The sequence below is a fragment of the Clupea harengus genome, chromosome 8, assembly GCF_900700415.2.
Source record: "Clupea harengus chromosome 8, Ch_v2.0.2, whole genome shotgun sequence".
Lineage (NCBI taxonomy): Eukaryota > Metazoa > Chordata > Actinopteri > Clupeiformes > Clupeidae > Clupea > Clupea harengus.
Genome location: NC_045159.1, coordinates 16,410,750 through 16,425,176, shown reverse-complemented (window position 1 = coordinate 16,425,176; position 14,427 = coordinate 16,410,750). Strand labels below are relative to the sequence as shown.

General features: G+C 43.4%; 2 protein-coding genes across 2 annotated transcripts in view; both read right to left on the bottom strand.

The window, feature by feature from the left end:
- stk10 (serine/threonine kinase 10) overlaps positions 1–10,808 on the bottom strand; it is a 36,212-nt gene extending 25,404 nt beyond the window's left edge. The window contains exons 1-2 of the mRNA XM_012827713.3: positions 10,282–10,808; positions 3,400–3,564 (exon numbers count right to left, since the gene is read on the bottom strand). Of these exons, the coding sequence (XP_012683167.2) occupies positions 3,400–3,564; positions 10,282–10,440 (324 nt within the window). The 5' untranslated portion in view covers positions 10,441–10,808. The remainder of the gene's footprint in view (positions 1–3,399; positions 3,565–10,281) is intronic.
- A 1,504-nt stretch (positions 10,809–12,312) lies between these two features.
- zmp:0000001268 (CYTL1 domain-containing protein) lies at positions 12,313–14,427 on the bottom strand. The gene is made up of 4 exons (XM_012827668.2): positions 14,237–14,427; positions 14,081–14,125; positions 13,669–13,815; positions 12,313–12,987 (listed from the first exon to the last, which is right to left on the bottom strand). Exons 1-4 carry the CDS (start codon positions 14,399–14,401, stop codon positions 12,928–12,930), a joined length of 417 nt encoding a protein of 138 aa, XP_012683122.2. The 5' UTR covers positions 14,402–14,427; the 3' UTR covers positions 12,313–12,927.

The following is a 14,427-nucleotide window of genomic DNA, read 5'->3' as shown; positions in this document are numbered from 1 at the left end:
CTCAAATCTTTAGTGCGTATATTGCACAGTAAATGCAAACTCCACTGCTTACTAAAATGAAACTACGGGTCCGAGTTTCAACCCTGAGTTTAAACTGAAGTTAAGAACAGTACTTGAATGCTAAATACTACTTAGTGTGTGTGTGTTTGACATGTTGCCTGAGCCTTGCAGCCACAGAACAGGTCTTCAGAGCGCCCTGTTCATCAAGGACACTAATCTCTGCAAGATACCTGTGCAGTGATGTCACAATCACGTAATGCCATGGCGACGGAGCAAAGACAGCACACTCTGTCTGAGTTGTCATAACACCCGAGGCACTCGGAGACCCATTCATCACCCTCTCTGCTTTGACACAGCCGTCACACAAACCAATGGGAGCACTGATAAGGCATGCCTAGGCCAAACACTCTCCGGTGTGATGGACAACAGGCCACACATGCTGAAAAAGGAGTTCACCAGTGGCGAATGAGGGGAATGAGGAGTTTGACGCCTAAAAACACTCCCTTTTATTAGAGGACTTCTCTCTGACAGCACCAAACAAACATGTCTGTGTGGCGCGCGTGTGTGTGTGTGAGTGTATAGGCGCTGGCGAGATGTCAGGTGGTGTGGGTGTCAGGAGACAGCCCTGAGACAAAGAGCCACTAATTTGAGAGGGTGCAGATATTTGAGGAATTCTCAGCAGCAGATGATGCATTCAGCCTGGCCCTCAGGTGAGGAGAGGCCGCCAAGCCGGTCAGACTGCATGCACTCCACGAGTGACTGGTGACAGATACGAACGAACGAACGAACACGCACACACACACACACACACACACACACACACACCCCTGGGTGACATTCTTTCACCACCTACGCATCCTACTTTCGGTCCTATTGAGTCCAGCTGAGATCCGTGCAGATATAAGTTACAGTGCAGAAACAACAAAAACACTTAGGAATGCTAATGACAGTCAACATAAAAAGACAGAGAGAGAGAAGATTAATTAAATTAAGACCATTAAGCTAATAGGATATGAAGATTAGATCTCAAACTCTATTGTTCTTTAAAGATATGTGAATAATAGATTGGTGTTGATGGATATAGTTTCACTGCTGCACCTACGTTCTATAACAGCTTTCAGGCAGCAGTGTAATCATATTTAAAGGACATCACCTGGGCGGCTCTAACAGATGTCCTGTGCAACTTAACCAGTATCAAATGACCACCACATTTAACCCGGCAGCTAGCGGCATCTTTAAAGGTGCTGCTTGCCCATTCTGCTGCTGCCTCCAGCCCTAAAACACCAGTGCGATTCTGACAGAAGACGCAAGAACATGTGCACGGCATGAACTTGTGTGAATGGTGGTTTGGGTGGTCTGTCAACAAGCGATTAAACGCCCCAAAAAAGAGGAACTAGATTCATACATTTTACGGGAATATTAGCAATTACGTCTGTCAATCATGCCTTACATCATCATTGTGGGACAACCAAAGAATGTAACCTGCACATTTATCATCCAATAGTTTCCCTGAGAATGCAGCTGACATTAACATGATGATGCAGGATGACACAGAGTGCTGTATGCAGTCAAATATGTCTGGTCTGTTGATTACCAGAGGAGTTGGTCTTTAAGGTCTGACAGAGGAGCCTCTCCTCTACCTTCTGCTAACTCTTCCTTTAGAGGAAGAGAGAGAGAGAGAGAGAAAGAGGTACGGCAGACTCGCTCCAACCCAAACACATCACACAGCGTGTTGGTTATCAGTTTCCACATCATCAGTATCCACTGACAGCGTGCTTACGGGAGAGGCTACTTTCCCTGGGGGGGGAATGAACACGCTCAATGACAGGCGTTTAGAGCAGGGCAGTAAATGTAGATCTGCTGGAGATTTATTGCATTGAGTCTCAACAGTGTGGCACTCATAGTGTTCAGAGAGCCAGAGTGAATGAATGGGCTGCAGCATGAGAGGCCTTCACTGAGTCAATAGATGGAAATGTCAGGAAAGAGAGCAGAGAGCAGAGAGCTAAAGGCCTTGTCTTTCTCACACTGCACGACTACAGGCTGACACTACAGGCCACTGGATTTCCCCCGAAACAAAAGCCCTCTCTCATTCTCTTCCCTTCTCTCTTTCCATCCCTCTCTCTCTCTTTCTCTCTCTACATCCCTCTCTTTCAGTTCCCCTTTCTACATCTCTCTCTTCCTCTCCTTGCCTGCTCTCTCTCTTGCTCTCTCTTGCTCTCTTTTGCTCTCAAAGAATGTAGCGCCCATTTAGGCAACTCCTTGGTTTGTCTCCGTACGGCACACTGGAGATGTCCTGTTCAGTGCTGCCCAACACTTCAGACATGTTTCTTGGGCACTGCCGTGTAAACACGCTAGCTGGCTCCTTCCTTGCCTCCCACTTTCTAACGACAAGATGCCTCATCTGCATGTAAACAAGCATGGTTTATGACTATATCCTGATGGGGACAGGATGCCAAGGCAACGACTTGCCAGATGGAAACATGTTTAGACGGCAGAGACCCCACGAGACCGCCTGATGTTGCGTCTAGAAGGGTGCCTTTTTTGGAGTGCCGTTTGTTTTGTTCTGTTCCGTTTTGCTTCTCAGGCCGAATGTCTCAGATTTGGGGTGTTTTTGTTTAATGTGTCAACCGGAGAAATGCTCTGCTCTCTCAGGGTCTGCCACACCTAACCCTTAACCAGCCGATCAAAAGAGGAAGGTTGTAAATAGTCCGAGTTTAAGGACTCCTTAAGATAAACAGATTATAGCAAACAGCAGCAAGGCGGAAAATCACATGCTCCAGAGAGAGAAAGAGAGAGAAAAAGAGAGTAAAACCCTCAACACCACCCAAGATATGGTTAACTAAGGAAGTGTGTGGTCAGACATCTCGATGTGTGCCTCAGACAAACGGCGCTTCTCCTGAACACTGCAAGCTGACACACTTCCTCAAGCGCAGAAAATTAAAGGTGCCTTTCACCCTCATGAAATTCCACAAATGCCAGGGTGGTTCCCCAAAACCTCACAAGGGGGGTGGTCGAACCGCTTTGCTCGGTCCTCCCATCCTCTGCCGGTTAGGAGAAACTTGACATGAAGGCTTTGCCTGGTCAGACTACATCTCCCATACATGGAATCAAACCTTGCAGTGGAAGTGCTGGAAATGGATGACTGGGAGGGTTGGCCAGCACGTGTTTTCGAGACACAGCTCAGTTTCACAGGGTGTGCACTGATAAAACTACAGTCGCTGTCATTTCATATTAATACTCTATACAGGGAACCAGAAGATAGATAAATATAGGAAGAAATGGACTTCACCTTGCCTTTGCCTGTTTGAAGATTTGCTTTGGTGCCGCAAGTCGGAAACTGAACCCACACCCACTTCCCCTAAGTATCAAAAGTCTTCCGTCACCCAGCGCTGATCTTACCCAGAGTTTGGTGTCATGGTAGAAGGCGTCGAGCAGCTTCACGATGTAGCGGTGGTCGCATGAGGCCAAGATGTCGATCTCCACTATGTAGTCCTCAAGCTCCTCGTCACACTGAGTCTCAATCACTTTGGCAGCAGCCAGAGCCCCAGTCTCTTTATTTTTGGCCTGCATAAAACACACAAAATGTTAACACTGTTAATAAAAAAAGTTACGTTACTTACGTTAATAATAACGTTAGAGCATTTTTTCCTGTAGGAGGTATTCAGACATAGAGTGCCTATGGTGACACTGTAGACGAGTACATTTGTGGGCAAGATCCTGAGGTACACAGACTAGTTCAATGTAATAATGTAATCTACAATATCTAGAGTACAAATGCTCTGTTCTGTGTAAAAGAGACATCACTTGATTTTGCCAAAGTACTGAGTGCATTGAGACACACATTTCAGCAGCAGTGTATGAAGCGAAACTAAACTCTACATATCACACATGCATATCATCCCCTGATCATATCACTGCAGTGGGACCGGAAAAGCAGAATGTGAATTTCAAACTAAAGGTGGCAGTTCTCGTGTGTGACTAAGGAGGGGAAGGTCACATCATGTTCGTAGTGGCAGCAGTTTTAAAAAGAACACACATATTTGCAGCGTGTGAAGCAGCTGAGGTGGGGCCACACGAGGTTAACTATGGATGTCCTATTCGAACGGAAATAAGAATGCAGAACAAACAATGTGCTTGTGGTCGACTTCTGTTTTATGGTCGGCAAGAGAATATATTAACCTGTGAGACTGAGATTCACAAAATAATATCATAATTTAGGGTAAATATTAAGTACCTTAAGGAGTTTATTAACTACTTTACTACATTACTCTTCATGTCAGGTGGGTAACAGACTGTTGGTGGCCTTTGAAGGACTGATAACAATAAAATGTGTCATGTCAAATACACTTCCCAGGGTCACACACACACACACACACACACACACACACACACACACACACACACACACACACACACACACACACACACACACACTTCATCCCATACACCAACAGGCAACGAACATTGTCGCATTGCCAAAAACACCCCCAACACCAGCGGTGTGTAATTAAAATCTTGCTTAACCACACTCTGAGTGAAACAGGAAAGAACCTCCACACCCGTCACAGACACGAGCGAACCACAGCAGTAAACAACAAAGAGCCAGATCTGCATTTTGAAGCCCAACTAAGGTATCTACTCTCAGAGAGTGGCCTCTAACAAAAGGACAGAATCACAGCCATTCAATGGGCAAAGTTCAAATAAAGGATGACTGATGGATCGTGTACATTTTTTAACAAGGGAATCAAAATACCCTGAGACTGTGGTTTGAGCAGAATGTTACATTCCTTGGTTTGTCGCAGGGTGCTGGTGAGCTTGCTATTCTGGCAACATCATGTAAACTTGATAAAGTGGCGTCTTAGAGAGATTAGGGAGGGAGGGAAGAGAGAGAGAGAAAAAAAATAAGAGAGAGAGAATGAGAGAGAGAGAGAGTGAGAGAGAGAAAGAGAAAGAGCAAGAGCAAGAGCAAGGGCGAGAGTGAGAGAGAGAGAGAGAGCAAGAGCAAAAGAGAGAGAGAGAGAGCGGAGAGAAAGAGAATCCTCTGTTCCTCTCCGTGGCCCTGTAGATGGGAGTCAGACTAAACAGCACTGCTGGGGTCCTGTGCCTCAAGGGCTTCTGGGAAAACATCTGGGTAAACAGTGTGGTCACGCACATATAGAGGGGCGAGCCCACCTTTTTTCATCAGAGGAACATGGAAAAGCACTTGATCCTGCGTATCTATCTCTCTTTTTAAAATGACAGTATAAATACATTTTAAAAACTGACTGAGAACCAGAAGCCTGACCATCACAGGAGGTATCGATAACATGGATATACTGAGATGAACTCCAAAATCCAAGTGGCTACCCAGTGTTGTGTCAGGTTTTAAGACTGGTATCAGATTTAAATCTGGACTGTGGTACTGAGTTTGAGGAAGAGGATGAACTTCAATACCAACACCCACTCATGACGGGCTGTCAGCCATTGTGGTTCACTACCTTACAAAATGGCAGAAACTGCAAAAACGACTAAATGAATCACGTGACAGCAAATAACAAAGACACACACTCAATCAAGGCAACGAGAAAACTCGATGGAGATCATTAAGAGCCATGGATACTAGAGAGAAGACATTCCTGTTTGATATGGCCTAAACAACTTGCATTTCTAAACCCAAACAGGAATATTAACCAAATCAAATAAATACCTCCAACTCAATAGCTGACTTTCAGGGTAAAAAAAAAAAGAAAAATAAGAACGAAAAGTTGCACCTTGAGCAAATAAATCTCACTCGTGGACAAATGTAACTCAACCTGTTGCCTCCCCAAACAGAAACAGACACACACACACACACACACACACACACACACACACACTTTGCCCCACCTTTTCAACTTCAGTGTAGGGAGGTAAACACAGTCACAGCACCTCTTTAAAAGCCCAGCACCCTGCATGCACCGAAAGTCCGTTAGCAGGATCAAATGTCTTAGCCGTGGAGTGGAGTGGAGTGGAGTGGAGTGGAGTGGAGTGGAGTGGAGTGGAGTGGAGTGGAGTGGAGTGGAGTGGTCCCCCCCCCCCTCCCTCCCTCTCCAGATCTCTGTCTGCTACGCTGTTGGTGTTGTTGGGGTGCGGATAAGTATTAACCTTTTTAGGTGTCCTTGCTCCATATGATGGTTCAATAACGGGGTTTTAAAAGTTAAAAAAAAGTCTCTCTCTCCCTCCGTCTCTCTCGCTACGGGGGGGGAGTTCACAGCCTATCCCGTGCACAGATACTGCACTGCACTGCACTCAGTCGGATAGCATGTGACCGAGCGCTCAGATCAGGATGGGCCCCTGCTCACTGGGAAGGCCAGAGTAGCACGTAGCTACAGCTTGTTCATGTTTGCAAAGCTATTCCTGGAGATAGGTGTTGATTTAGCGCAGAAAATAACACGTTACTTCTTACTCTCGCTCTCTCGCTCTCTCTCTTCCTCTTTTTTCTCTCTCTCTCTCTCGGCACAAGCACAGGTTTAGCTGTGACTTGGAATTCAGACACACTGATGTACTCACTGGCCTTCCATTTAACGTTTGCTCCCTAATAACGCATTAAAAAAAGGGCAGTTCCCTTCTATTTCATTCTTACTCTTCATCCCTGAAGCAGCACCTTTAATGTTGACAGAAACTGATTTACTGCGTCCTCCCCGCTGTTTTTCTAAGCCCTCAGCCAGCCAGGCTAATTCCCATATGTGGACTCATAGAATGCAATCCACTGGCTGGCTTTGGGGTACTTAGGGCATCAGTCATGTCACATCACCTCAAGCCCCACCGGAGTTATAATGGATTAAGGAAACCCTAGGTGGGGTTAAAGTTCAACCACAAAGGTCTTGGGAAGAGAGCGCTAGAATACCCGGGCAACAAGCTGTCCAGTGACTGCCTCGTTTTCTGTTGTGGCTTTTTCAATTCCTTCACGATAAATGTGTCTTTTTCTGTCCCCTCCCAATGCTTTTCACTGACCCCCTTCACATGACCAAGGGTTTCACAACCTCCGAGAACACTGCTCTCGTCTTGTGCTGGAGAGGTCGTGTTAAGGAGTTCAATCATTAGCAGAGTGCACAGTCTGGCGACACGGCAAAACCCAGCAGCAGCATACGGAGATAGTGGTTCTCCAGAGGGTTTGGCACAAGTCATGACTTCTCTGAACGGGTTCCAAAGGGTTCCAAAGGCAGGGCACTGACGTGGGTTAACTCAGTAAATATGGAAATGACTGAACTGAATGACATTGTTTCAGCAGATCAATAGGACTGTTGTCCTATATCACAAGATCCAAGCCTTCTAATCAAACAGCATTAGGGTTGGGTTTAGATAGCTCTTATTTTGACGTGTCGTGGCTAATTACTTTGTGTGGTGCACATCACGTACACGTTGATCATTAATCGGATGTACACAAACATCAACTAGCTGTTTCTCCAAATAGTTCCTCAGGAAAACTGGTAAAACACGACTTAGACAGCAAGGAACCAATGAAAGACATAAACCACCACACACACACACACACACACACACACACACACACACACACACACACACACACACACACACACACACACACACACACACACACACACACACACACACACACACACACACAGCCAGCAGCAGCCACATCTCCACGCCCTCCGTGGAAGACCCTTATCATGGGAGTTGCAGCATTCCTGAGTGCTAGTGATTAGGGGACTGGGCTTCACCGGCACGTCCACGTGTATCACCAGGCAGGGTTCCCCGTCATAAACCCCACACCGCTTGGTCTCCACGTTTGTGTACTTCTTCAAAGATAACTTGGGTGGTGTACGGAATTTTTATATAGCCAATATAAAGATCATAGAATATTGATTCAGTCTCAGAAGTACTTTGTTTGTACAGTGGACAAAACAACCTGTTCTGCATGAGAGCCGCCCTCCCATTTTCATCACATAGAGAGAGAGGTATGATGTGAAGTCACTGACCTTTGACTAACTTATCACAATCTTAGACAAAACCAGGACTGGGTTGGTGACACATATCTGTGTCACATACTTCAATAAGATAAACCGTGGTAGATCACAACCTTCCAATGTTGAGAGAGAAATACGGAGAACCTAGTGTTTTTTTCAGCTTTCAGTTACCAGAAAAAAAGCTGAAGAATTTCAAAACAGATCCAATCCAAAAACATATTAGAAATTGTTTATGTCTATGTACTACTAAATGATAAAGGTCACAGAAACAAGGGACAGAACAGAGTACAAGCAATTTCAAACGGTCATCTGTCAGTGTAAGGAGTGGAACATAGCTGCATTTGAATCAGAAATGCTAAGTGACTCTCCTTTCCACTCCACACATACACACAGTTGACGATGACTGATCCCAGCCTTTTCATCACACTGAACACTGTCCCAGCATTCCCCTTCCCAAACATCTCTGACACACTCTGACAAGACAAACTGGTCAGTACTTGTCAAATACCACCATCCTACACAACAGGTAACAGAGATTAATGGGCTGCTTCCCCAGCTCTTGGCCCGGCTCGCCTCGCCTCGACTCTGTGTTGTGCAAGGCATGGGGGAAGTCTCTTGGGACTTGATAACGGGGATGGATGGATGGTGTGCCAGTGAAGCCAACGTAGGTTTCAATGCCAAGCGAGAGACAGGAAGTCTTGGCAGACTGGAACTCAAAGACATTTATAGGTAGCTCCACTTACAGAGCACTTCAACTTCTTCCCTTTGCTCTAGGCACTTCAGCATTTGTCAGGTTTAATAGAACTAGTTCAGTGGTGCTAGAACTAGCTTAGCGGTGCTAAAACCAGTTCAGTGGTGCTAGAACTAGTTTAGTTTGCTCTTGTCGGATCCCCTTACTTAGAGTAGCTTTGTTGTTGTAGTTCAAGTGTAAGTGGCTTTGAATTGAAGTATCTGCTCAATGAATAAATAAGTACATTTAGGGGCTCTAGGGTCTCATCTCATTAAAAAAGGCTTAAGGCGCAATTGCTCCTCAAGGCCTGAGTATTGTCTTGACTGCGACAGAGCAAACATTAGGAAAAGCTTCATCCAATTGCACTTCAGAACGTCTAGCCCAGGCATTAACACTGAAGTAGGGTTTCCAAGCATCCTAATTCCAATCACTTTTCCTGCTTGGTCTGAATAAGGGCATGGGGAAGTGGAATTTGAGAAGAGTAAAAACCCGAGCAATGAGGCTTTCCCTTAGGGAATCAAACCGCTATTTCTGGCCGCAAGCAGGCTAATACTCAAATGAAGAGAGAGCCTGTGGTCGATGTTGTAAGTGATGGACATGTTACAGATTGTCGTTTCATCCTTTAATCGACTGTGAATGTAAAACCATTCCATTCTCCATTGTGTGCGCTCTGTTGTGAAACCACAAAGTGTAACTGTGGCCGCAGACACCGAAGGGGCCACTTGACTACACAAAGCGCAGAGGATGATCGATGGAAAGTCTTTTTCTAAGCAGTAGAGTGGCCCTTTCTCCACCCATCGAAACCGAGGCGCATTCTTGCTACCTCCTACTCTTTTGCAGAAGTGCTGCACGGCTCATGCATAGGGCGGGGTGAGGCATCACTAACTCAGGAACACGTGTGTCCCTTGGGGTTTTTCAGGCCTGTGGGCTAGACCAGAACACTGAGCCAGGGGCCAAAAGACCGCTTGAGAGAAGAAGAGAGTCCTCTTCAAGAGGAAAGAAATTAAGCACCCTCACAGGCCAGAGAAGACTGTCGTTGTGGCTTTTCTTTTTACTGGTTGTTGACACATGATGGGGATTCATTCAAAGTGACAGAGCAAAGACTCAAATATAGTCAAATGTATTAATCTGTAGGATTGAAAAGGCTTGAATATTCAACAGGTGTTCAGAATCAATTAATAATTAGTGTTCTTAAACCCACCAAAGAACATTTGTACTGATGCTGATATTGTACATTAGTACCCTAAGTATTTTGATGGCATCACAATTACTCACAACCACAAAACACAGGCGTGTTTCTGAGCACATACCCTACAGTCAATCATGTTTCAACATTTTTGCTTTGAGCATGTTAAGACTCCAGGTGCAGTCTTAAGGAGAAGGTATAAAAAGGGGTCGTAACTTTTCCCTGACATCACAGCCAAATGTCAAAAGCTTTCCATATACATATACTCGTCTAAGACATGTATCCTCTCAAACATACTCCAAACAGCAATAGTTATCAATACATTCTGTAGGGACAAAACATTATGAACTCCGAATGCTTCGCCGACATGGTGAATGTTCAGATGTCTTAAATCCGAAAGGCTACAGCAAACTCACCTTGTAAACTTTGCCAAACGCCCCGTCTCCCAGTTCTCCAATGATTTCCCATATGTCGTTTGGGTTAACATCCCGACGAACATGTGGATATTGCTTTACCTTCTTCTTAACGTCGAGAGAAGACAGTCGCAGAATTTTGCTGAATTTAGCGAAAGCCATTCTAACTATGAAGTTCAAAAGTTAAGGTAAAACTCTTTCTAAATATCCAGTTTAAAGCCGCCTCTGACCGTAGCCTACCTAACCCAAACTATTCTTTTTTTTATTTCAAAGCAATTAATCTGAGAACGCCAGGTTACTCATCTAATTCCCACCGCTCAAACAATTTGACTTAAAAACACGAAAAGCGATCCATATTCTTCTCTGTAGTGGTAAACATTCATTCCCATCCGCACGAGTCGGCCCGAGCATAGTCCAGCGACAAGCCACCGCGCTTATGAAATAAAGTCATCATGTCACACACATGACTTGTTCACCTCCGCACGTTGCCCACCTGCTGCAGGCGAACATCGAAGCGATTGATAAACTGTAAACTTGTCTGTTGTTCAAGCCCCACCCTACAACTTGCTCTACTCAAAGCAGTATGGGATATGTAGTGCACGAGAGTCATACGTAGCTTACTTATTTCAAAGATGTGTTTACTCTAAACTCGAAAATAATTTAAAGAGTGTGGTGTTCATTGAACAACTCACTATTGTCTCAACTAGTCTGATTCCCTTTGCAATAAAGTTTTGACTTTATTACAAAGGGAATCTTTAACGTAAAATGTCTAAATGAACAATTAATGAATTAAATAAATAAACATACATGTTTTGCCTATCCAAGCTTTTAACTCAAAGTTCAGGTCATTCGAGTTGTTACATAAAGAATTGTCCTATGCAAATCACGGGACTAAACACTTTTCTATTGCTGTAACATTGGTCTTTAGTATTCCACAGTCCGTTGTTCCTACTTGCATAATACCGCCACCTGGTGGTGATTTAATGCCGGCTACAAGAATAGGAATAGCTCATTTTTTTCATTTTCAACCCTATACACATTTCTATAGTAGTAATAAATGTACATAAATAGGGATTTGGAAGAGAAGAGAGGAGATGAGACCAAATAATCAATTCAAGATCCAGCCTATTTGGCAAAAACAATTTCAAGATAATTCAGGACTCCCTACAGTTTTCAGTTTTCAGCGTTTATCTGAGTCACTAGTTTACTGTCGTCCCCTAGTATGTCCAGCACTGTGCATGGTGGTAGATGTGTCCAGTTGATGAAAACATGACCAGCAGAAAGAGGAGCTAATTCCCAGTACTGACCACAGTGTCTTGGCTTAAACATAAACACCTTCATACTTTTTCTGCTTACAGCACCTTAGCCGCACACTCAAACATATCCATGTGTTTTAACTCCAAATCTGTATTCAACTTAGTTAAATATCTTAGGCCACAAATTTGTGTTCTCATGCTTGGGTTCATAAGGAGATAACAAAAACAATGTGTTTCTTATCAGCAAACTGGCGTCAGACGCAGCCAACATATTTTGGTTTTGGTGGGGAAATCTGCTGACGTATATCTACATGAAACTGGCTCCAAAAACTAAATAAATCACACTGATTCTGAGTAATTAGGCTATTATAAATCTGTTAAACCAGATTAAACATTTCAACAATACTGTATGCACATATCCCTGCTATACTACAACGTGTTGAAGTAGGCTATCTTTTTATGGAACACACAGAATAGGGTAATAAAGATCTCATTTACTGTACTCACTGTAACTGTCTATAAGAAAAGAAGTATATTAATCTATAAATAGAACAGAATAACAACAAGAATGTCATTTCATGACAGTATCTTATAAGACTATCAAGGCATTACTGGCAGCTACTCTCTGTACACAAAATACCTGATCACAGTAAGAAAATGAATGTAACATGAACTCTGGTCTTAAAGATTCATCAAACTATGAACTATGAACTTTAAGTGTGATGTTGAAAGTGTGTGAGGGGGGGGGGGAGGAGAGATGTTCACTAAACAACACAAATGACAACTTGACAAATATTTATTTAAATGGTAGAGAGAAGTTTCTGAAAGAATAAAGATTGAAACTATCCAAACGTATACTGTGCTACATTCTAGAGTTGATTATCAGTTGACCATTTATTCAAACTATCCTGCCAATCAAGCTCTTACAAAGACAAAAAGCGAATGCCTTATTTGAAGCACAGGGATAGCCATAGTGGTTTAAAATGTTGATGACGGGTCTTCTCACAAAGTCCTTTATCCCATCTTACTTAATATCGCCCCCTAGTGGTTTAAAATGTTGATGACGGGTCTTTCCACAAAGTCCTTTATCCCATCTTATTTAATATCGCCCCCTAGTGGTGGCAATCTCTCAGTTCTCTTGACCATACAAACATACGGTATTAACATTTTGACATTTTAGTGGTTAATTTACATTTACAGAAAACATTGTTTACAATAACATGAATAAGATCTACATTTTAAGTGGTGAAATGTGTTTCTTTATAGAGCATGCGGTGCATGTCATGAGTTTCTGTTATTCCTGTATTTCCTAAATATGGGTAAATTGAATGTGACATAAAACCTGAAAACAGAATAACAACCCAAATGTTTTGAACTCAAAAGAGTCACCATTTTAGGAAGTTCTTGGTCCTCTCCCCAATGCAGCACAGTCATCAATAGTGAACACCAAGTCCTAAAAAAGATTGGAAAGGTAACTTTAAAACACAATAAACCTCTAAACTCAAAACGAAATAGCCTGTAGATAAATACATAAAAGTTAAAACCATAGTGAAATTGAAACAAGCAACGATGCATAAAGCCATTACAACTGTATAAAAGGAATCTGGCTGTGCAGGCATAATAGTATTTCAACCTCTCAACATTACTGCTCAATGAAGTCCTTTCTATATTTATGTCGGCTATTAAAAGTTTTTTTCTTTGTTTTGAACTGAGAAAAATCTTCCCACTATATGTTGCTTCTCTATTATCTTCAATAAGATCCTTGGTATAGCCCTAATGGATGTGATTACTGAAGGGGAATGTACTGTCCCAAGGAAATAAAAAGTATTTTTTCTGAATATAAAACATCTTTGTTTATAAATAAATGTGTATTGGGGCCCTTGTTTTTTCCCCGTAATGTGTTGACATTGTGAGGTTGATTATCATTAAGTCCATGCACAAAGCCCCTTAATAGTGTCTTTAAAAAGCCTTTACACATCAAGGGCCTTTGTTTCACAGAACATTTCTGTTTGTATACATGCGCGCATGTTATACAGAGTTAGTTAGATGTGTTAGTCGAGAGAGATGTGTTAGCTAGTTAGTCAGTGTGTGTGTGTGTGTGAGTGTGTGTGTGTGTGTGTGTGTGTCTCCTCACCCCATGACACCTCTGGGAGATGATCATGTGAAGCTGTCGCAACTTCACGTGCAGCTCCTGGACCTTGCGCGTGTACGCACAGCGCCTCTGTCGCATGCGGTCGATCATCGTCACGAAGCTACGCATCGTCTCCATAACGCAAGAATTCTATAAAGTCACAAGACAGTCATTTTAACTCTCACACCCAGGACGTGATAAGGAGAAAAAACCTCGAAGAAGCCACCAGACTATGGGAAGGTTGACCATACCTAGCCACACATTGTCTCCATGATACAAACATCCGACCAAAGTCATGTATTATGAAAATTACACTGGACTCAAGCATATTTACCAGTTTGATTAATGTGAAGTCAATTAGCACATATGCTGGCAATAGTTTTCGAAAGAGAGTTATCAGAGACGTGATACTTACATGCACATCAATGTACAGATAAGGCATGTGATCGGCACAGCGACCCTACAAAACACAAGATGTGAGAAATATAGATTAGAGATAAAGACCCAACAGCACTGGCAAATGACTTCTACAATATGACATACAGGACAATTGAATTCAGGAATTCCTTACAGTTTCAGGGTCATTCTTTATGTTGGACACACGCGCACTGACGTCCCTTCCCATGTCCAACACCTTGGAGTAGCATGTTGGTGGGTGAGTCCAGAAGGGTGGAGGGCTGCACTGGACGAACGAGACGATCATCAGAAAGACGAGGCTGTTCCCTGTTCTAGCCATGGTGACTGTGTTCTCACTGTGGTCCC

Coding starts and splice junctions, on each gene's coding strand:
- zmp:0000001268 (XM_012827668.2), bottom strand. CDS start 14,401: ATGGCTAGAACAGGGAACAGCCTCGTCTTTCTGATGATCGTCTCGTTC. Junction 14,126..14,236: donor TAAAGAATGACCCTGAAACT/GTAAGGAATTCC, acceptor TGTGTTTTGTAG/GGTCGCTGTGCCGATCACAT. Junction 12,988..13,668: donor TCTCCCAGAGGTGTCATGGG/GTGAGGAGACAC, acceptor AATCTTTTTTAG/GACTTGGTGTTCACTATTGA.